Here is a 21,203-nt window from a genome sequence, read left to right as displayed (position 1 = left end):
TACACATATACATGTGTGTGTGTATATATATGATTTGTTTCTGTTTTACTAAATGTTGGATGTTGAGTCTTTAGCAATTCCCATGCCACTAAACGTGCTTTGAACGTGGTTTTAAGTGACCTCTTAGTATTCTGCTATATCGGCATGCTGCAATTCCTTCAGGTGGTGCCTTTAGTTAGGCATTTATTGCATTGCTCCCTGTTACACAGCAGTGAGTGTCTTAGTGTGCTTCTCTGTTGATTGCCCTGGGGTAAATTCCCCAAGCAGCCATGACCTTGTGAAAGTTTTGGAGAGAGCTTGTCAAGCAGACCTCTGGAAAAGTGGCGGCAGCTACCAGCCAACATTTGACACGGAAGGAGGACTGGCCTTGTGTTTCTAGCCCTCCAGGCTCCCGCCCACATCAGCAGTGTGAAGGGCTCCCTGAGATCCCCGAGGCCAAGGAACAGGCCTCCCCACCCCGCCCACATAGCTAAGTCCTTGCCCAGCCCTGCGGAGCCAGAGTAGCTGAGGCTGGAGATCAGAGGGCAGGTTAGGCCCTGACCCAGGCGGACCTGCCCCTGGGGTGGTTCATGAGCTGACCATCTGGACAGCCCTTCTAATGTTCTGTCACAGTGGAAAACAAGACTGCACTCAGAAGCTCCTGAGCCTCTTTCTCAGCTGTAAAATGGGATTGTCATGAGGATGACATTTGATCATATAAATCAAAATAAATTTGTGTATTGAGGATAGTGATTCCTGTAGTAGTGAGTGTGAGGAGGCAGGGTCGGATAGTGAGCAAGAGCCAGACTGGGGGTGGCCTTTCTTCACAGCCCCTGTACAGAGTAGGAATCATACAACAGAGAGATTTGTGGAGTCCAGGGAGAGCACTGTCCACGTTTTTTGAATAATTAAGAATGAGCTTCCTTTGGAACATCTGGCCCAGATGTTTTATTTGATTGCTTTTTAATTTTTACGTCAATCAAAGTTTCAAACATGCAGCATTCAGGACATCTGCTGGCATTCCAAGGCCTGTGGTTCTGCAGGTGATGTGCTAGAGTTGGCTTGTACTGGCTTGTGAGAGCCTACTGTTAAATTTTTAGGAATTTTGAGAGCCAGTTGTTAAAGACCACCTTTATTAAAAATTCAATTGCATTAAATTAAATAGAGTAAAAACAGAGGTACTAAGTATTAAAAAGTCATCACTTCCTAATTGTTTTGATACAGTCTGTGTCCTTGCAGTTATTTATGTCAATGATGTCTGTAGAGTGGAAATATTATATAATGGTGTGCTTACTGCTAAGAGTCTCTTCTAACTCTGTATTTCCTGACATCAGTTCTTTAGCCTGAGATTAGTGAGGGTGGGAATATTTACACTACTGAAAATGGTGACCCCTACAAATTCAGGTCTTTCCCCTGGAAACGGAGTTGTTAAACATTTCTGTCACCCCTGCCTGGAGCCTCATCTCCTGTTCACTGTGCTGAACCCACAATCCCTATTTCTTAAAGATAGTGGCTTTCATTTGCCTTAACTATTCCTTTTTTATTACTCCTCTATTTCTTTCTTTTTCTTGGTACTGGGGATTGAACTCAGGGGCACTTAACCACTGAGCCACATCTCCAAACATTTTTATATTTTATTTAGAAATGAGAGACAGGGTCTTGCTGAGTTGCTTAGGGCTTTCCTAAATTGCTGAGGCTGGGTTTGAACTCCTGATCCTCCTGCCTCAGGCTCCAGAGCCACCAGGATTATAGGCATGCGCTACCACGCCCAGCTCCCCTATTTCTTGATTAGGTGCCTTTACCTTTACCCCTGTGTGTAGATTTTTTTTTTTTTTAACTTAAGCATTGCTTATTGACTTCCTATTATGGGAAATGAGACCTGGTCTTCTCCTGCTCGGCCACCCTCCACCGGCCACCCTCTACCGTACACAGGCTCACCCTCCTGCTGCTGTGTTCCCAGCACAGTAGAGCACAACTCTTGTTTAAATAAATATTCAGGATTTACATTATTTCAATTATGTAAATATTGTACATGAATCATTATGCTCTATGATTACATTAGCTTTTGTAGACAACATTTTCCCCCTGAAGTTAATAATTACATTTTTAAATTTGCTTCGTTTCTTTATGAAAAAAAAATGGTTTTCTAACTTTTCTTTTCTTTTCAGCAGTAGAACTCATCTTCCAAACAAAATGTATTACCTGCTGTAATAAATAGGAAATTCAGAGCCGCCAGGTGGAAAGGGGGTCCTTCCCTTCAGGCTGCCAGTTATAGCCAAGCAGACAGTGCTGCAGAACTCTTAGGGATGCTGCTCCCCTGAGCAAGAATGTGGTTCCCGCGTGAGAGTCCCCTGCACCGCCTCATTAGGGAATACGTCCACTGTGTAAAGTAGCACGGTGCCAGTCTCATGCTCTGCTTTAGATGCTCTCCTCCCCCCCCCCCCAGCGTGGGGCTCTGGTCTCTGCTCCTGCTTCTGCATTGGTCCCAGTAACGTTGCTGAGTCTGCCTCTCCAGTGCATCACCCGCAGGCTGCTGGCTTGACACTCCTGTTAGCTGATGGCCACCTATCGACTGAGTCGGTGCCCCTCAGATTTGTCTGGGCTGGGCTGGGTGCCAAAAGCTTATTGCAGACAGTTTAGCTCGGAGAGCACTCAAAGGCATAAGGAATGGCTCTGCGAAAGTAAGTAAGCTCTGGAAGGAGATGATGCAATATCTGTCTGGCCGTGGCAAGTCAGAGCTGGAGGAGAGGAGCTGGCCGATATGAGCAGTGGAGTTTGAAAAGCTCACTTTGGGAAATCACACCTGTGTGGGAGTCCCAACTTTGCTTTCAGCTGGTGGATCTTGGGAAAGTTACTGAACCTCTCTGGGCCTTAACTTTCCTTGTGCCTAATTCACAGGTTTGTTGTGAGAGTTAAAGAAAATGCACTATTCTAATAAATCCCAGCGTCACATGTGGCTCTGTCTCTGCTTCAAGTCACATTTAAAAAGTCTTGGTCTGCCAGGTGTGGTAGCACATGCCTATAATACCAGCAGCTTAGAAGGCTGAGGCAGGAAGATTGGGAGTTCAAAGCCAGCCTCAACAATTTAGCTAGGCCCTAAGCAACTCAGCAAGACCCTATCTCTAATCTCTAAATAAAATATAAAAAAGGGCTGGAGATGTGACTCAGTGGTTAAGTGCCCTTGGGTTCAATCCCCAGTACAAAAAAAAAAATAGTCATTGTCTAACAGCCCAACAAGTATTTGGAAAAATATTCCAATCCTAACTGCATGCATCCCTTATGGAATATGGAAAAGGATCTCATCATAATGGAGGGTAAAATTCCCCTACATCTTTCTTCCATTCTTGAATTTTCCCAAAACATACAGTATAATAATGTCCTCCTGGCCCAATTCAGGAGGTTTCTCCTCTCTCTCATACCACTCCAGACATGGTTTATTTTGTTTTGTTTTGTTTCTTTGCACTGGAATTTAACCCAGGGGCACTTTACCCCTGAGCCACATCCCCAGCCCTTTTTAGTTTTCATTTTGAGACAGGGTCTTGCTAAGTTGTTGAGGCTAGCCTGGAACTTGAGATCCTCCTGCCTCAGCCTCCCAAGTTACTGGGATTACAGGTGTGGGCCTCAATGCTCTGCTCCAACCGCTTTGGTCTACGGATCCTGCCACTGCTGTGTCCCAGAAGATCATACCTAGACCTGATAACACAGGCAGGAAGAGGGTGGTTCCGCAGGGCCCTCACTCTGAAACCACTCTTGGCTGAGCACCTTGGAGTAGCCAGACTATTGTCTTCCTCTTAGTTTTTCAGACAAGAAGACTACAGGAGGGTGAGGCCCCACCCCTATTAGCAGTGGGGCAGTGAGAGGAGAAACTTTGTCTTCTCCCCTCTGAATCCTCCCAAGACATCATGTCTGGAAGACCTAGGGAATGGAGGCGGCCTCCGCCTCTTTCTCTGCCACCCTGACAGTCTTTCTTGGGAGACCAGATCTTCCCATCCCTTGTTCCATCCTTCTGGGGACTCCTCCTGCCCCCCAGGATGTCTTTCAGTCACCTACTGGGCACCTACTGTGTGTGAGCCCTATAGGGAGCTGCAGATCCAGAGACAAAGACAGACAGACTGCAAACAAGATGCCCCTGTGTTATGTTGCAGGGAGGCACTGAGAGAGCATGGCAGGAAGCTTGTTACCCACTGAGGAGTCAGGGGGACTTCCTGGAGGAGGTGTCATCTCACCTGCACAAGAAAGACCACTACCATGTACTGAACATTTGCTATGGTGATTAGCACTGCACCAAGCTCTTTGCTAAGCACATTAGTTTATCTCATCTGCGTGGCAATGCGAAGAAGTAGGTTGCTGCCAACCCTCATTTTAGAAATGAAGTTCTAAATGGAGAGAAACTCATTGGCTTTCCCAAGGATGCACATTTAAAATGTATCAGAACTGAGATTCAACACAGGCCTGTTTACTCCAAAGACTGTGCCTTCAGCCACAGGGCACTGTGCACAGGTGCTCAGGGTGCATACTGCACAGGGGGCCCGTTGACAGTGAAGATGGAATAACTTATACCAATGAGTGTATGGGTGGACCCCGAGATTGGGCCTCTCTGCCGGGTCCCGGAGCAGTCAGAAGGAGCCTCCTCCTGATCCCAACCTGAGCGTGTCAGCTTCCCTGGTGCCGCGGGAACAGTAGGTGTCCAGGTGTGTGAGTGAGTGAGGAGCCAGGGCTGCTGGACTTGGTGGTCCCAGGGGGTCGTGATCTGATCTTCAGGTGCTTTCACTTGAGGAAGGGGTGACTTGCACAGGGGTGTCCTATCCTGCTCTGTAGCCTCCACCACCATTGAGAGCGTCTGTCAGGGAGGACACAGCCTCAGGGCGATGCCCAGCAAGGACCAAAGAGACAGAATGTGGATGGTGGGTCCTCAAAGACCTTCCAGTCTCATCAAACCCACCAGTAAAGTTGCCCTGAGAAGAGCAGCAGGAGAATCCCACAAGGGAGTGTCCCAAACCACCTGGAGATGGGGCCATTGGGATTCCAAAGAAAGAGGCAATAAGTGCCAGGCGACCTTCTTCATGCCTGGGAATGTCAAAAGCCCTGGTGCAGGTTCAAGCTGCTGGGAGAACCTGCGGCTGTCAAAGAGCTTTGATTCAGGGTCAGGAAGGAAGTAGGGAGCCCTGGGGGGCTCCCTCATTTGAGAAACCCAGAAAAAAGGCTTTCCTCTCAGGGCCACCCTGGGGCCACCCAACTAACCCCTTTCCTTGGTCTTTCTCCTCTGCAGACAGGAAGGATTGAGCCCAACTACCCCAAGGTGTGCGGCCACCAGGGCAACGTGCTGGACATCAAGTGGAACCCGTTCATCGACAACATCATCGCCTCCTGCTCTGAGGACACTTCGGTGAGCGGGAGGGTGCTCCCCAGGAGGGTGCTCCCCAGGAGGGTGCTCCCAGGAGGGCCCCTGAAGCCCCTCCTTGCTCTCCTGCCTTCTCAGGAACCACAGTGTGGGGAGGAAGTCAAAAAGGCTGAGGGAGTGAGTCCAGGGCACTTGGGACTGATCTCGTGGCTTTAGTGTGATCGAGTTTGGAGGTGTTGATTTTGTAGGTGAGAATTAGAACAACAAAAAAAATTAGGTGTGGGCTTCAGCCCTGGGCTGAGCGCTAGGAAGCGGGGGATGGAAATGCTGAGTGTCCAGGAGAAGAGCTCTGGTCTCTGGGCCTGGCATGGCATGTGCCCTGGTTAGTGCTCTGGGAACCTTGGTGTCTAGGCAAGGACACTGGGTGGGGACTATTGTGACTTATCCTAGGACCCACCCTGGTGAGACCCACTCCATGTGTCCCCCCACTCATGGGAAGAGAGAAGAAATAAGAGAAAGAAATTAGGAAGGGAGCAGGGTAGAGCCCAGGGGAGGGTGGGTCAGAGGTGGAGATGGGAGGGAAGGGAGGAGGAGATCATTGGGGAGGCAAGGAACCAGAGAGAGTGACAGTCACAACTGCCTGTGTCTACCCTTGGCTCAGACTCTGTTGCCTCTCACAGGTAGGGTAGAGTCAGAGAGGCTGGTGTGGCCTCCAGGTTCCTGGAGAGGGGATTCTGCTGTCCCCACGCTGCCTCTGAGCAGCATCCTCAAGAGGCAAGCAGGAGGGGATTCCATAGCCCCAGTGGAGCCGGGGCTCCCAATGAAGGAGCAGCCTCCCAGCCAGGCCACAAGCATCTACCTGGTGCTCATTGGCAGGACGGGGACCACATCCCCAGGATACTGGAACTGGAAGGAACTTTGGAGCTTTTGTCTTTCTATCTTTATAGGTTGGACTGTGAGCTCCTGAAGGTAGAGACCAGCCTAGGGCCCGGGACCTAATAAATGCTTATTGTGTATTCGATGGATGGGTGGATGGATGGATGCATGATGCATGGATGCATGGATGGATGGATGGTTGGATGGGTGACTTCACTCACTGATGGATAAAGAGATGATTGAATGGATGGATGATGGATAGATAAATGAATGCATAAAAGGAAGGATAATGGGTAATGGAGAGATGGATGAATGGAAAGATAAAAGAATAAATGAATGGATATGGTTTAAATAATTAATCATCCAAATAAAGAAAGAGAGTTTCATGCCAGTCATGGTGGCACATGCCTATGATCTCAGCAGTTTGGGAGGCTGAGACAGTTCAAAGTTCAAAGCGAGTTCAAAGCCAGCCTCAGCAAAAGCAAGGCTCTAAGCAGCTCAGTGAGACCCTGTCTCTAAATAAAATACAAAATAGGGCTGGGGATGTGGCTCAGTGGTAGAGCACCCTGCTATCCCCCCCTTCAATCCCCAGAACCAGAGGGAAAAAAGAGGGAGGGAGGGAGGGAGGGAGGGAGGGAGAGAGAGAGAGAGAGAGAGAGAGAGAGAGAGAGAGAGGGAGAGATTGATTCACAGTAAAGAGTCTCCATCTGTCCATAAAGTGGGGCTGTGGTCAGCTGACATAGCTGGACATGGGAGAATGGTGGGAAGGGGGCTGGGTGAGTGGGCTTGAGCAGCTCCTGATGTCAAAGCCTAAGTCAGCTGGAGAAGATCCCTGAAAGCAGCAGCAGTGAGGGCAAGGTCTCTGTGGATGGACAGAAGAAGGAGGTTTGAAGATTGTCAGGTTTTATTACTGTCTTTAGCAGCCTCAGAACCATGGGGGTTATGGGACATCAACCAGAGGCCAGACCAGAGAAAGACAGAGCTACCGAAGGGCAGGCATGAGGTGATAGAGCCCAGGAAAGGTGATGAAGCCAGGGGGACACTGGTTGCTTCCTGGCTAGGAAGGAGGCAGAAAACCTGGTTGGGGCTGGAGGGCTCAGTGGTCAGTGCAAGAAAGAGCAAGGCTCAGCTGGAGAGGGCAGGCAAAGGCACTGTCCCCCCTTCTCTCCTGGATACGGGAAGCTGCAGTGCCTAGATGGAGTGCAGTGACTGCACTGGGGTATTGAGTGACTGTCACCAGCCAGCAGGGAGCAGACTTTCCTAAACCTCTGGGCTCCCCACCCACTGTTGGCTGAGCACTTGACAAATGAGACAGTCTCTGCCACCCTCAAACTGAGGGTCTGAGGGCAGATAGAGCACCTAGCTAGGGAGTGGAGGAGCCTGTATTCCCCTGGGCCGCCACCTCCAGCTGTGTTCTTCCTGCTCCACCGAGTTCCTTTGCCACAGGATTCAGCAGAGCATGCTTGCTGGGAGCTCAGTGAGTCTCCCCAAGGGATCCAGCTGCGTAAGAGAAGAGCAGTGACCACCTTGGTGCAGGAGAGGGGCAGATTCAGCCTCAGCTCTTAGAATTGCTCCTCCCCTGGCTCTTCCCAGGTTACCTCTCCCCCTCCTCCTCCTCTCCCTCCTCCTCCTCCCCCTCCTCCTCCTCCCCCCCTCCTTCTTTTTGATACTGGAAATTGAAACCAAGGGCACTTAACCCACTTAACCATTGAGATACATCCCTAGCCCTTTTTATTTTTTATTTTGAGATAGGGCCTCATTGAATTGCTAAGGCTGGCTTTGAACTTATGATTCTCCTGCCTCAGCCTCCTAGTCTCTGGGATTACAGTCATGCATCACCTTGCCCACAGGTTACCACTTCTTTTGCCTGAATCAGGACAACATGGACCTGCCTGGTTCTAGCTCAGCACCTACCTCCCATGCAGAGATCCCAGCTAATGAACAGAATACCCAGGGTGTGTGTTCAAACATGCATGAGGCTCCGCCCTGGCCATAGGAGCCACAACACCTCTTCAGTTTTGCATACACCTATAGATCACACTGTACCCGACACCCTCCTGGTTACTGGGGTCCAAAGAGAGCTTAACTGTGGAATCTGATGGACCTGGGCTTAGATCTCAGTTTTACCACTTACCAGCTGGGTGGCCTAGGTAGGGCATGTGATTTAACCTCTCTGGGCCTTGGTTTTGCTCATCTCTGAAACTGTAATCATAATAGCCACCCTCACCTTGAGCACGTGGGAAAAGGGTACAAGGGTGTCTGCACCCAGCACTCTGCCTAGCACCTCATAAATTTCTGCTAATCTCAGGTTGCTTCAGAGACACTGGGGAGCCCTCTGCTGCCATTCACCCCGCTCGCCGAAATGCAATACAAAAGGAGGGCACTGTGTCCCTGGGGCCAAACACACTGGCAAGGTAGAGGATTAATCTTGACCAAGGTGCAGGGAGGAAAGTAGATCTAGAGAGGTAGACCTGGGAGAAGCGGGACTTTCACAAGCAGGAAACAGGTTAAAGGTGTCCCAGGCAGAGATTTGGCACAGGAGAAGGCCTGGAGGGAATGTATATGGTGGCTTGGAAAACAAAAGTCACCTGGCGTGGCTGGAGCCCTGGGGCGGCACACAGTGAAGAGAGTGGTCAGACAGCAGGATGGAAGGGGACACAGGGACTGAAGAGAAGATGTGGACGCAGCGATCAGCTGAACTTGGAAGGGACGCCTGTGCTTCTCAAGCCATCTGAGCACAAACCAGGGCCCAGGGACCAGAGGAGGGGAGTTAGGAGGAGGGCGGGGTCTTGGTGGCTCTGTGGAGGAGCCCCTGCAGACTGGGATTAGGATCTGTGGACCAGAGGGGAGCGGCCAGGCAGGGAGGGGCTCGCGGGGGCTGCTGATGCCGACTAGGAGATGAGGTCCTCTGAGCCAGAGGAGCTGGGCTTTCACTCCAGCTGCCAGGCCAGCTGCTCCCAGAGCCAGGCTCAGAGCCCCCCTTACCCCTCAGGTGTCTGCTCCGGAGCCTCAGGCAAGGGTCTTGTCATGGTAGCCCTGAGGCTGGAGCCCAGCGGCTCCTGAAGAAGGACAGGGTCTTTGCCACGCAGGTCCCCAACCTGCCCTCCTACCACGTCACCAACAGCCCTGGTTTTACAGGGGAGGAAACTGAGGCTCCGAGCCACAGCAGACTGAGAGCTCAGCTCCAGCACACACCCAGGATTTAAGCACAGCCTCGCCTCTGTGCAGGGCCGCGCTGGCCACTGGGGACTCATGCAGGGGAGGTCTCCCTGCCCCAGGCCTGGGCGCAGTGGGGGAGCCAAGCTGTGCTCCTGGCTGGGATCCTTTGATGGGTCCCTGAGACACCTCCTGTGACCCATTCTTGCCAGGATGGTCAACTCACTGTGCACCAAACACAACATCCAGAGCCAGGGTCGGGAGGCCAGTCAGCAAGGCACTGGGCCCCGAACCAGGGCTGGGGAGGCTCCGGCCCAACGGGGCCAGAAAAACCCTTGCAGCAGCCACAGCCTCCCCCAGGAGAGCCAGGAGCTGCTCCCAGCCCTCAACTCCTCTTGCACCTCAACACTGAACATTCAGAGGACAATGAAGGGTTCCAGCCAGCCCCCCTGCTCCCTAGCTCCTCTCCCAGCCCTGAGAAATCGCCTATGGCATGGGTCCCCATGTCCACCAGGGCAGGAGGAGGGCCTTGGAATCTAACCTCCATCCCTGCGGGATGCGTGGCACATAGCTGAGCCCCTTCTCAGGGGGCCACGTCCTGAGGGAAGGATGGGAGCCATAACTCTCCCTGGCATCTGGCAGAATCCAGTTCTTTCTGCCGCTGGGTGATGTCACCTATTGTTGAAGGGCTGTGCTTTTTATAGCTTCTGCTGCAGCTAGGGAGGGCGGCTGGCAGGCGGCAGGGAAAGGCGCTATCGCTTTCCAAGCCTCGTGCTCCCTCTTCTCTGGGGGGCCAGCAGCAGGAGGGGAGAGAGAGAGAGAGAGAGAGAGAGAGAGAGAGAGAGAGAGAGAGAGAAAGGTTTCTGACATCTCAAGGAGAAGGGGGGAATAGGGAGAGGGAGGGTCTTCCTTGTGGGCCCAGCTCAGCATCTTTCTTTTGCCTTGTCTTCAAGCTCCTCCATCCAGTGGAGACCGCCCCTCCCCAGGAGCTTGATGGGATGGGGCAGCATGTCAGTCCTACAGGAAGCCACCCATCCTGCCTCCTGCCACCAGAGTGACAGAGAGAGAGGGGCGAGGGAGACTCAGAGATGAGAGGGGAACTCTGATAGCCTCAGAGAAAGCAGCAGTGTGGCCCTGGTTAAGCAGGCTCAGGAGTCCACAGGTTCATACCCTGGCTCTGCCACTTCCCAGGTCTATGACCTTGGACTAGTTTTTTTTTTTTTTTAACCCCTCTGGGCACCAGCTGCCCTACTATAAAGAGGGCTCATACTGGGCTCACAGGGAAAACTAAATAAATGTGAATGTGATTCTCGGCTACTAAGAGTCTCATCAATAATAACTGTGACTCTCTTCTCCTCAAGTAGGGACATAAAAATTTAAATAACTCACCCCAGTCATGGGTGGCCAGAAGGCTGGGTGGGAGTCAGAGATCCGGGCTCCCAGGCCAGCACTGTGCCCCACACACCTCATTCTTATTTGTGGAGCTTTCTTTGCTAGTTTCCCAAAAAGACCAACGGAATGCTGAGTCTTGCAATTCAGGAGAGAAGCCCCCACCAAGTCTCCCTCCCAACTCAGGATTAAAGGGGTGATCCATCTACCCAGCCCACCATCGCCTGCTCCCCCAGGTTGGGGGTGATCTACTGCTGGACTTAGTGATCATAGGTAGTGTTATGCTCGAATTCGGGACCCCCAAAAGACCACCAGAGACCAAGATCGATGTAAACAGCAAAGAGGTGTTTACTGCGAGCTAGCTTGGTCCTCTGCACACACACCGCAACTGGTGACTCTGAGAGGCCCCGAGCCCAGGGTTTGCAGCAGTTTTATACACTCTTTGGGGAGGGCAGGGACTTCACATACATCATAGCATCTCTTAGCAAATCATCACACACCGCAGGAAAATCATAAAACAACTCTTAACATTGATTAGCACAATCACTGGAACAAGTTGGTAAGGGTGATTGGTTACTACAAGAAGGGTTTCCTTTGAACTGATTGGTTTAGGCCACGAGGGGAGTACTGCTGAACTACATGGTTTCCCAACATGTTATCAACCACCATAAACTACTGGGAGGGTCATCTGGCATCCCAGGTATTTCCCTGTCTCATGCTGATTGGTGGCTGCTAGGGAGCTGCTATGGATCCCCACCTAGCCTGAGTCAGGGACACTTGGCGCAGCAGATCTCTCCTGTTATTTGTAGATAAACAACTCAGTAGGTCGGGTATGTGCCTAGGAGTGCTCTGTAGGTCTTTCCAAGGACAAGGGTCATGCCCCCTTCCTTGGACAGGCTTTGCTCTGAGGTAGAGGCTGGTTTTTCAGTAGCCTTCTGGACCCCTGGATTCTTCCATTTTTTCACTCATTCTGCAAGTCTATCTTGGAAGTGCCAGGACACACATGAATTTTATTTTATTTTATTTTTGGTACTGGGGATTTAACCCAGGAGCACTTTACCACAGTGCTACATCCCTTTTTTATTGTTTATTTTGAGACCAGGTCTCACCAAGTTGCTGAGGCTGACCTTGAACTTGTGATCCCCCTGCCTCAGCCTCCTGAGTCCCTGGGATCACAGGCATGTGCCACTGCATGTGGCTCAGACAGCATGAATCAAAAGAACTTACCCCATAGGGTGAAGCTGACCATCCCAAGTTCATACAGGAAGGGTGATTTTGAGATACAGTCATGCGCTGCGTGCGTAATGACATTTCCATTGATGAAGGATCACATTTGCAGCCCTGGTCCCATAAAATTATAATTGGACTGGAAAATGCTGATTGGCCAGCAATGCTGTCATAATGTCAAAGCATTCCTCACGTGTCTGTGGTGTAAACAAACCTACTGCACTGCCAGTCATGTGGAAAGTACAGCACCTGCTATTAGCACCGGACATGATACTTGATATGACAGCAGACAACTGTAGTACTAGTTTACATATTTACTCAATTGCACATGTTATTTCAGCGTGTACTCCTTCTACTAATGAAATTAAAAGTTCCCTGTAAAACAGCCCGGGGCAGATCATTCAGCAGGGATTCCTGAAGAGGCATTGTCACCACAGGAGGTGACAGCTCCCTGGTGTCCCTTCCCCTGGAGACCCTCGGTGGGGGGATGGAGATCTGGAGTGGAAGTCAGTGGTTGTGATGATCCTGCCCCTGTGTGGACTGAGGCTGGTGCCTGTGTCCTGTCTTACTTTTCAACACAAAAAGTTTAGAAATTAAAAAAATTAAAAAAAGAGAGAGAACTTTAAAAATAGAAAAGCTTATAATTGATATGAGGCTCACTTAAGCCTATCTTCTAGTTTATTATTGAAAAGAGGAAATTATCTTTTCTTTTTCTTTTTTTCTGTTTTTGGTACTGGGGATTGAACCCAGGGGTGCTAAACCACCAACCCACATCCCCAGCTGTTTTAAAATATTTTACTTAAAGACAGGGTCTCATTGGATTGCTCGGGGCCTCTCTAAATTGCTGAGGCTAATTGTGAACCTGCAATCCTCCTGCCTCCACCTCCAGAGCCCTTGGGATCACAGGTGTGCGTCACTGTGCTAGGCTAGGAAATCACCTTTCAGTGAACTGAGTGCAGCCCCAGTGTGCAGCGTTGGCAATGTCCACGGTAGAGCAAAGCCAAGGCCTTGACTCTCACCACTGGCTCCCTGACTCCCCCACCCCACCCCCACCCCACCCCTACCCCAGCAACTCCAACTACACGCTCCTGCCATAGTGAGGGCCCTGTGCAGGCGCACTGGTTTTTAATCTTTTATACCATATTTTTACCTTGCCTTTTCTATATTTAGATATGTTCAGATACACAGATACTTGTGCTCTGATTGCCCAGGGCATTCGGTACAGGAGCATGCCGCACAGGCTGGCCGGGGAACAGCAGCTTCCCCACAGGGCCCACAGTGTGAAGTAGTGCCCCCCATCCAAGGGTGTGTAAGGGCACTCTGCGATGTTTGCATGATGAGGAAATCGCCTAACAATGCAGGTCTCACGAGTGAGACGTGATTGAATTGGGGCTGGGCAGCTGCTCCATTTCCTGGGATAGATAAGCAGAAGGACAGATCCGTCCCTCTTGAGGTGGTTGGATCTGATCCAGGGCAGCAGGGACTTGTAGCAACCCCCTCCCAGGACTCTGGCAGCAGATGTTCAAGCATGCTTCTTTCTCCAGGTCCCAGTTAGTGTCTCCTGCCTCCAGGAGTTTGATGTGATTTGTCTCACGTTGTTGGGAAACAGTGAGGTGGTCAGAACACGGAAGCATCAAGGTAGACTTTGCGATTCAACCCCTGGTTTACGTGAGCGACAATGAACTCAGTCTCTAGTACTAAGCAGAACAGTGGACAAGAACTGAGTAGGTCAGAATTCCAGGGCCCTCTTGGCTCTGAGCAAGATCCTCCAGCTGCTCTCTTCTCCCTGCGGGATGTGGGACTGCTGCTATGCTCTTGACCCCAGGCAAGGTTAAACCCCAGTAGTGGTTAGTTGCAAAACCTGGGATCAATGTCTGCATACTATATAGTACAGCTTAACTGGATGTTTACAGAGGGTTTTTCACTTTCTTGTTCCTCCCAACACTACAGAGGGGTTTTGTTGTTGTCATTATTGTTTTTCCATAAAAGTTGATAATAAGTTTAAATTTAAATCTTACTCCACGTACTTTGGCCCTCTGTGAACTCCAACTTTTCTTCTGAGCTCCTATGCTGCATTTACAATATAAGTGTAAATAGTGTATAGTAAATACAGTATGGTAAATAGTAACTGTTTGCTGCAGTCTTAAATGGAGCATGGTTTCCCTTAGGAACACTGTCTTTTGGAGGCCCTCACTAGGTCCTGGCCCTAAGTCATCTCCCCTAAAGTGTCAGAAAACAGAGATACAACCAAATACCTCCAATCTGAAATCATGAAAGTTTTGTTGTTGTTGTTGTTTTTTGTTTTTGTGGTGCTGAGGATTGAATCTAGGATCTCACACATGTTAAATAAGCACTCCACCACAGAACAATGCCCTTGGCCTAACTTTTTTTTTTTTTTTAAATATTTTTAGTTGTAGATGGACACAATACCTTTATTTATTTATTTATTTATTTATATGTGGTGCTGAGGATCGAACCTAGTGCCTTACATATGGCAGGCAAGTGATCTACCACTGAGCCCCAGTCCCAGCCCCTGGCCTAACATTTTAAAGATGCAATTTATAGCCAGGCCTGGTGGAGCACTCCTGTAATCCCAGCTACTTGGGTAGTTCGAGGCCAACCTGGGCAATTTAGCAACATTTTTCCCAAAATAAACTTGAAAGGGGGTGGGGGTGTAGCTCAGTGATAGAGGATCTGCATATCTTGGGCAAGATAGAGTTCAATCCCCACTACTGAAAGAAAGGACAGAAAAAAGGAAGGAAGGAAGAAAGGAAGGAAGGAAGGAAGGAAGGAAGGAGGGAAGGAAGGAAGGGAAGAAAGAAACTTTATACCAAATGTACTGACCATACAGGGGGCAAAAAAAATGCACATGAAAAATAAAAATCACATCTAAGTTTGACCCATATGAAAAGTTGTATGTAATCCTTAATTAATATTAAGTAAGCATCCTTCGGAATTATCAAGTCCTTGGTAATCTGGTAGTGCATATATTTTGTCTTTATTAGGTCTCCATGGCAACTTTGTCGAATGGGTATAATTATCCTTCAGTGAAAAGACTGACACTCAGGCTAAGTGACTTGGCCAAAGTCTCCTGCCAGTAAGGTCAGAGCCTGGTCTGGAACAAGCGCGGGAGAGCACAGAGCTCTTACTTTGTTGACCAGCAGCTCTGCCCCACCCCCACTCCCCACGTGTGGGTGTTTGGTCTCTAGGCCACCCTGTCAGCTGCCTTTACTGCGTCTGCACACGTCTACTGTCTCCTCAAAAGAACCTGGGCTCCCAGAGACCCTGGACTGTCCCCTGGGGGCACAGGGCAGGGTGGAATATTCTCTTGGATGGAACAGAACAGTTAAACCGGCTCTGACCCAGGCGCTCACCAAGGGGCAGCCCCGGGCACCGCTGGCCTGCAGCAGAGATTGGTTGTTTTGCCACTTCTCCTCCCCACCCCTTCCTCCCTGAAATCCTGTTTGGCAGACTATTGACTTTCCTGTCCAATCCAAGTGACCTCCCAGAGGTCAGATTCACAGTGCTCCTCCCACATCCGACCCGTTCTTAGTTTCTAGAGAATCCCTTAAATACTAAAGGCAAGGCTAGGAGGTCCTTTCTCAGTGACTCAGGCCCACTGGGAACTCCAGCGCAACCTCTGAGCTTTAAGAGCATCTGGCACCAACTGTTTGCGGTCGCTGTAGTTCAAGTAGAACAGCCTCCTTCCCACGAACGCATTCAGTGGTGTCAAAAGCAGAAAAGTTTGGGGGATGAACTAATAACGTCTCAATGGGTGGATGAGGAAACCAGGGCCCAGGAAGGGAAGTGGCTGGTATCAAATGGTGACAAGGCAAAGTACCTCTTTCAGTTATATTTATTCATCCTGGTCCCCCAACTCCCGTCTGGGATCCTACATCTAACAACTGTCAGTGAAAACAACTCTGTTGGCTTCTACCTGTAGCCCTTTGATCCATGAGACTTGGATCCAGGCAGGGCCTGCCACCTGGGCACCACCTGCCCTGCTGCAGCCCCTCCTCCATCCCCAGGCTCCCAAGCAGAGCTGTCACCCCAACAAATCAGCTCTTGTGACCCAGAAATGCAGTGTAGATAACCCATGCATGTACCAGCACTCAGGTCTCTACTTCCTAAACCAAGAGCCAGAGCAGCAGAGGTAACTGGCTCATCCTGTCACTCTCCTAGTGTGTGGGATTGGCACCCGGTGGAAGGAGCATCGCACCTGTCCTGACGTCCCTGCCTTGGGCCAGCACGCAGGGACAACCCAGGCTCACCTCAGTTGGCTGCTCATAAGTGAGGTTGTCCTGAGCAAGCGTTCTTTTCCTGAGACTCCAGGCTCAAGCAGAGCATCTTTAGGCCTGGTTCTAACTGGATTCTTAACCATACATTCTTATGAATTTCATGGTTGGGAGGAACTATCCTTATCTCTCAGAGTTTCAGATCTGGTCACAAAAATCTCTTGGGTTCTACCCATCGACATTATTTTGGGCCTGCATTTCTCGGGCAGTGAACAGGTAATTTGCTAAGGAATGTGAGATATCCTGTCCACTTAGGCGGGGCAGGGCTGCAGGTAAATTGCTTCTTGGAAAAGAAAACATGTGGGGGTCAGCACTATGGCCATTTTATAGAATTATTCTCTTAACTTCATGTTCCCATATCATCATCTGTCTGTCCCCTAACATCAAGAGCAGCATGGGATAAGCTCAACATGGGTCCTGTTGACTTATGGGAGTCTTCAAAGATCCCTCACATTGGCGAGGGACAATTTCCTGCCCGCATCACCATGTGCACAGACTGCCTACCATGCTCAAGTAAGGCAAGTCCCTAGACGGAGTCCTTACCCCAACACCCCTGTGATTCCACCTCTCAAAGTCTCATCAATCTGAGTCCAAAAGCTTTTGAGACCTTCCAACCCAAGCACAGACAAGTGTGGCCAATAACACCAGGAAGAATGCCTGGTATTTCTAAGAGTCAAGGAAACGAAAAGCCAAACAACAACCAGATGGTATTTTTGACCTTCCAGATGGGTAAAAATCAGTCTTTTAAAATTTTTTGTCTGCAGTACTAGGTGCTAGGCACTCTCTACCGCTGACCCCAAACATTACTAGCCTGCAAAATCAGCAACTTGGGAGGGTGAAAAGATCAGAAGTTCAAGGTCAGCCTCATCAACTTAGCAAAATCCTGTCTCAAAAAAATAAAAAATAAAGGTCCTAGGTGTAGCTGAGTGGTAACATGCCCTGCCATGGAGTTTGACACCAGTGCCACACCTGCAAAGAAAGTACTATTTAGAGGAATAGGTGAAGAAGTGTCCTCAGACTCTGAGGGTAGAAGTAAGGGTGACTTTGGGGAACAATTTTACCATAACTATTTTAAAAAGATGATGCATACCTAGGCATTTGTCCTTCAAGAATATTCACACCATGAACACACTTGTGTGTTCATCATCATACAATGAATTGCAATCGTGAAAAAGTAATGCTCAGAACCCAGATGTCAGTTAATAGAGACTGAGCAAATTCACCTTGGGACAGTCATATAACAGATGTCACTCTGGCCATTTAAAAAGATAAGGTAAACTGGGCACAGTGGTGCACACCTGTAATCCCAGCAACTCAGGAGGCTGAGACAGGCAGATCCCAAATTCAAAGCCAGCCTCAGCAACTTAGCAAGGTCCTATCTCAAAACTGAAAAACTAAAATTAAAAACAGGCTGGGGACGTGGCTGAGTGGCTATAGTTACATGAAAAAATCAAGCTGAAGAACATATGATACAGTTTCTTTTTGGTAAAAAGGAAAGAAGTAAGTGTGTGTGTGTGTGTGTGTGTTGTACATGTGTCTAATACAAGCATTAGTCTTCCTGTTTCAAGAGTCACTTTCCTGTGTTACATCTTAGGGACAAAGAAACATGCGTACCAGTTGACAGCCAGGTGGTTGTACCTAGCAGCTCGTCCCCAGCCCTCTTCCCGCCACACCCAGATCTGCCCTCATGCCTGCACACCCTTGCGTAGCAACTGTCAAGGAAGACTGTGGGGCATGGCAGGTCCCTCTTCAAGTTTACTTCCCTCCCCAACAGAAATGTCAGGCTTTACTGGAGGGTTGGAGCCACCAAAAGGGATGACAGTGGGGAAATGGGGACAAAAGAACATTTGCAACTGTCCCCTAATTATCAACTTTTTCTGCAGTGTGCATTTGAAGATGATTTTCTGAAACTGAGAAGGGTGCATATGGGGTGACCCCCAGTCCTTGCTTGAACCTGACTTTCTTATCTGAAAACCTCCCAGTCAACTGGTGCGTGAGTCCTGGGGGACACAAGTGTCCGGAAACCTCACCTCTGAGGACTCAGGAGGAAGTGCCTTTTTGCATAGGAGACTTAAAGGAATTCCCTGGAGGTGCTCATTCCTGGTCTTACTCCTCAGGCCCAGAGTCGGCCTTTGGCTGTCCTTATCATGCTCTTTGTGATTATCTGCAGCCTTCACGATTATAACCAATGGCTACTAGGACATACTGACAGAGCATATTAAATTGTCAGTTACCTAGAGTGTTTCTACATTTTCTGTTTAGATGATGTTGCAATGAACATCTTCATGTGCACATTGAATTTTTAGAGTGAAGTTATGGAGTCAAAGAGTCTACTATAAATGTCTTTATGGTTCCTCCTAAAGTTTGCCAAATTGCATCCAAAAGAGCTCCTCTGATTTATAATACTGCCAACCCCAATGGTATCTACAAGTTCCAGCATAATCTTGCCAACACTGACTCCCCCTCCCCCACCCAGTTGGCTATTTTAGTGGATTTCAAATGGTATCTCAAAGCCAGTTTTCCTGTTTTCTCTTTACTAGCAAGGGTAGAGTTCAGGTTTTCAAAAGAGTTGCTTTAAAGATGTCCAAATTGTAATCCCACCTGCTCTTTCCTTTCCACTTGGTTAGATTCTAATACATAAAATTTATGATGATAATAACAAGAACTGTCCACAGGTCTGTTCAGAGCACCTTCACAAATAGTTGCAACCTTGTCTCATGTTATACCACCAGTACACAAGGCAGAGCCAGGGGCACCCACCCTCCCCACCCCCGCTATATAGATGACACAGTGAGTGACAGAAGCCCACCAGGGTAATGTCAGGAGTCCCAGGGTGCAGGGGGTTATTTGCAGAGAAGGGGCTTAACTCGTCTCTCTGTGGCTACGTGGACTCTCTTCTCCACTGTTCTCTGCATGTCCCAACCTCCTCTTAGCAGATCACCTTTTTCTGCCTCTTTTCAGCATCCACAAGACTGAAAATAGCAACTCCATTCTAGGCTCTGCCCATGTTTTAGGCTCAGTGACTCCAAGCCAAGTCACTCCCCCGAGTCCATCACCTCTCAGGACAGACTGGGACCTCCCAGCCTCCCAGATGCATTTCCCCCAACTCAAGTGTCCCTACTGGGTTGGGCACAGAGTGGGGGCCCAGGCCATGAGGAACCATCAGGAGCTGGGGCTGAGGAGAGAAGAAGGAAGGCAGATTCTCATGGAAGGCTGTGAAGTGGAGGTGAAGATAGGCTTTCTACTCCAGCGCTTGCTAAAAGCTGCATGCACATGGTCCTGAACCTGGCTGACCCCAGCAACATCTGCATGCCAGGAATCATCTTCTTAGGTCTGCAGAGACTTCTTAGAGTAAAACTCCCAAAGGCAAAGGGGAGCTGATCTCCTCTCTGGCCACTCTTGGCACCTTCCCAGAGGCCTCTGGTCAGGCTTCACCTATTGCCCGGAACCAGGAGGTGCCTCACTTGGCAAGCCTTTGAAAGCTGGGTATCCCAGGAAAAGAACCCTCATTATCAACTCCTCTCCCTGTCCGCCCAGCCAAAGCCCTTGGTTCCCCTCTGCAGGTGCGGATCTGGGAGATCCCTGAGGGTGGGCTGAAGCGGAACATGACGGAGGCGCTCCTGGAGCTCCATGGACACAGCCGACGCGTGGGGCTGGTCGAGTGGCACCCCACCACCAACAACATCCTGTTCAGCGCAGGCTACGACTACAAGGTGCACAGCAGGGCGGGGCAGTGGGGCAGAGTCAATCAGTGGGAAGGGGTAGGGAGAGAGAAGGGGATGTTTGGGGATCTATAGGGAGGCCTTTTCCTAAGCATGTTCACTACTGTGGTCTCATTCATTCATTCATTCTCTCATTCATTTACTACACACGACTGAGCATCTCACATGCACCCCATTGTTCCTGGGGTCCACAGGGGCTAGAGGCATCTTCCCTGCCTTCTCTGGTGGTTGATGAACTGGAGGGAAGAAAATAGAGCCCCATCCCCTGACTCCAAGCATGTCCTCCACAGAGGGGTGCCAGCCACCTGGGACCAGGCAAGGAATATTAGTGCATCTGTATAACCAGACGCGTCAGCTTTTCTGAATAGAACTCAATGTCACCAGGCTGCAGCCCAGCACACAGCAGCCTTTGCACGAGGTGTTTCTCCCAGGGCAACCAGGGGTGGATCGAGGACAGACGCCCACACTAGAGCAGCAGCTGACCCCCCTGCTGCGTTTCTGCCTTCTCAGGTCCTCATCTGGAACCTGGACGTGGGCGAGCCGGTGAAGATGATCGACTGCCACACTGATGTGATCCTCTGCATGTCCTTCAACACCGACGGCAGCCTGCTCACCACCACCTGCAAGGACAAGAAGCTGCGCGTGATCGAGCCCCGCTCTGGCCGCGTTCTGCAGGTGGAACCCCACATTTTTTTGAGGTGGGGGGAGAAGGTGTTGGGCCTGGGGCTCCGCTTTCTACCAGGCCTGGAGGAAGAGGTCGTGCTGGGGCCCTCCTCTCACACTCTGGTGGTCACCTGTTCCAGCCCATCTGCTCTGGCAGCTTCTCTGCTTGTAGGAGTCCTGCCTTGTTCTGGGTGGGAAGGGACCCAGTACCTTTTCCTGTTCCCACTTCACCTGCCTCCTCCAGATGGGATTCTTCTGGCCTGTTGGGATGACATCTTAAGCACATGAATCCCCAGGTGTCAACCAACTCCCATCATGGGCATAGAAGGAGGAGACTTTGGACTCACTGCCCAGCCACCTGCCTGGGATGAGCTGGGGAAATGGCTCAGGGAACCATCCTCACAGAAGGCTCCAAGTGGGGAGGTTGGTGGTGACCTTAGCTCTACTTTTGGTCTTTGAATGTCCTGAGTCTGAAGTGTGAGGAAGGGGGTAGGTTCCATTCAAGAGTAACAAATGAACATTTCTTGAGCACCTACTGTATGCCATTCACTGGGC

The 21,203-nt window shown here is 50.0% G+C and overlaps 1 protein-coding gene across 3 annotated transcripts in view; it reads left to right on the top strand.

Moving 5' to 3' along the window:
• The window catches only part of Coro2b (coronin 2B), a 135,330-nt gene that overhangs the window by 99,533 nt on the left and 14,594 nt on the right, over nucleotides 1–21,203 (top strand). For all 3 annotated transcript variants that reach the window (XM_046426647.2, XM_058573279.1, XM_058573280.1), the window contains exons 3-5: nucleotides 5,249–5,365; nucleotides 19,827–19,976; nucleotides 20,496–20,660. In XM_046426647.2, coding sequence (XP_046282603.1) covers nucleotides 5,249–5,365; nucleotides 19,827–19,976; nucleotides 20,496–20,660 — 432 coding nt within the window. The remainder of the gene's footprint in view (nucleotides 1–5,248; nucleotides 5,366–19,826; nucleotides 19,977–20,495; nucleotides 20,661–21,203) is intronic.

The sequence above is a fragment of the Marmota monax genome, unplaced genomic scaffold, assembly GCF_021218885.2.
Source record: "Marmota monax isolate L192 unplaced genomic scaffold, Marmota_monax_Labrador192_F-V1.1 WCK01_AAM20220418_F8-fsc00078, whole genome shotgun sequence".
Lineage (NCBI taxonomy): Eukaryota > Metazoa > Chordata > Mammalia > Rodentia > Sciuridae > Marmota > Marmota monax.
The sequence above is the reverse complement of the archived record's forward strand: the minus strand, read 5'-3'. Positions and strand labels throughout refer to the sequence as shown.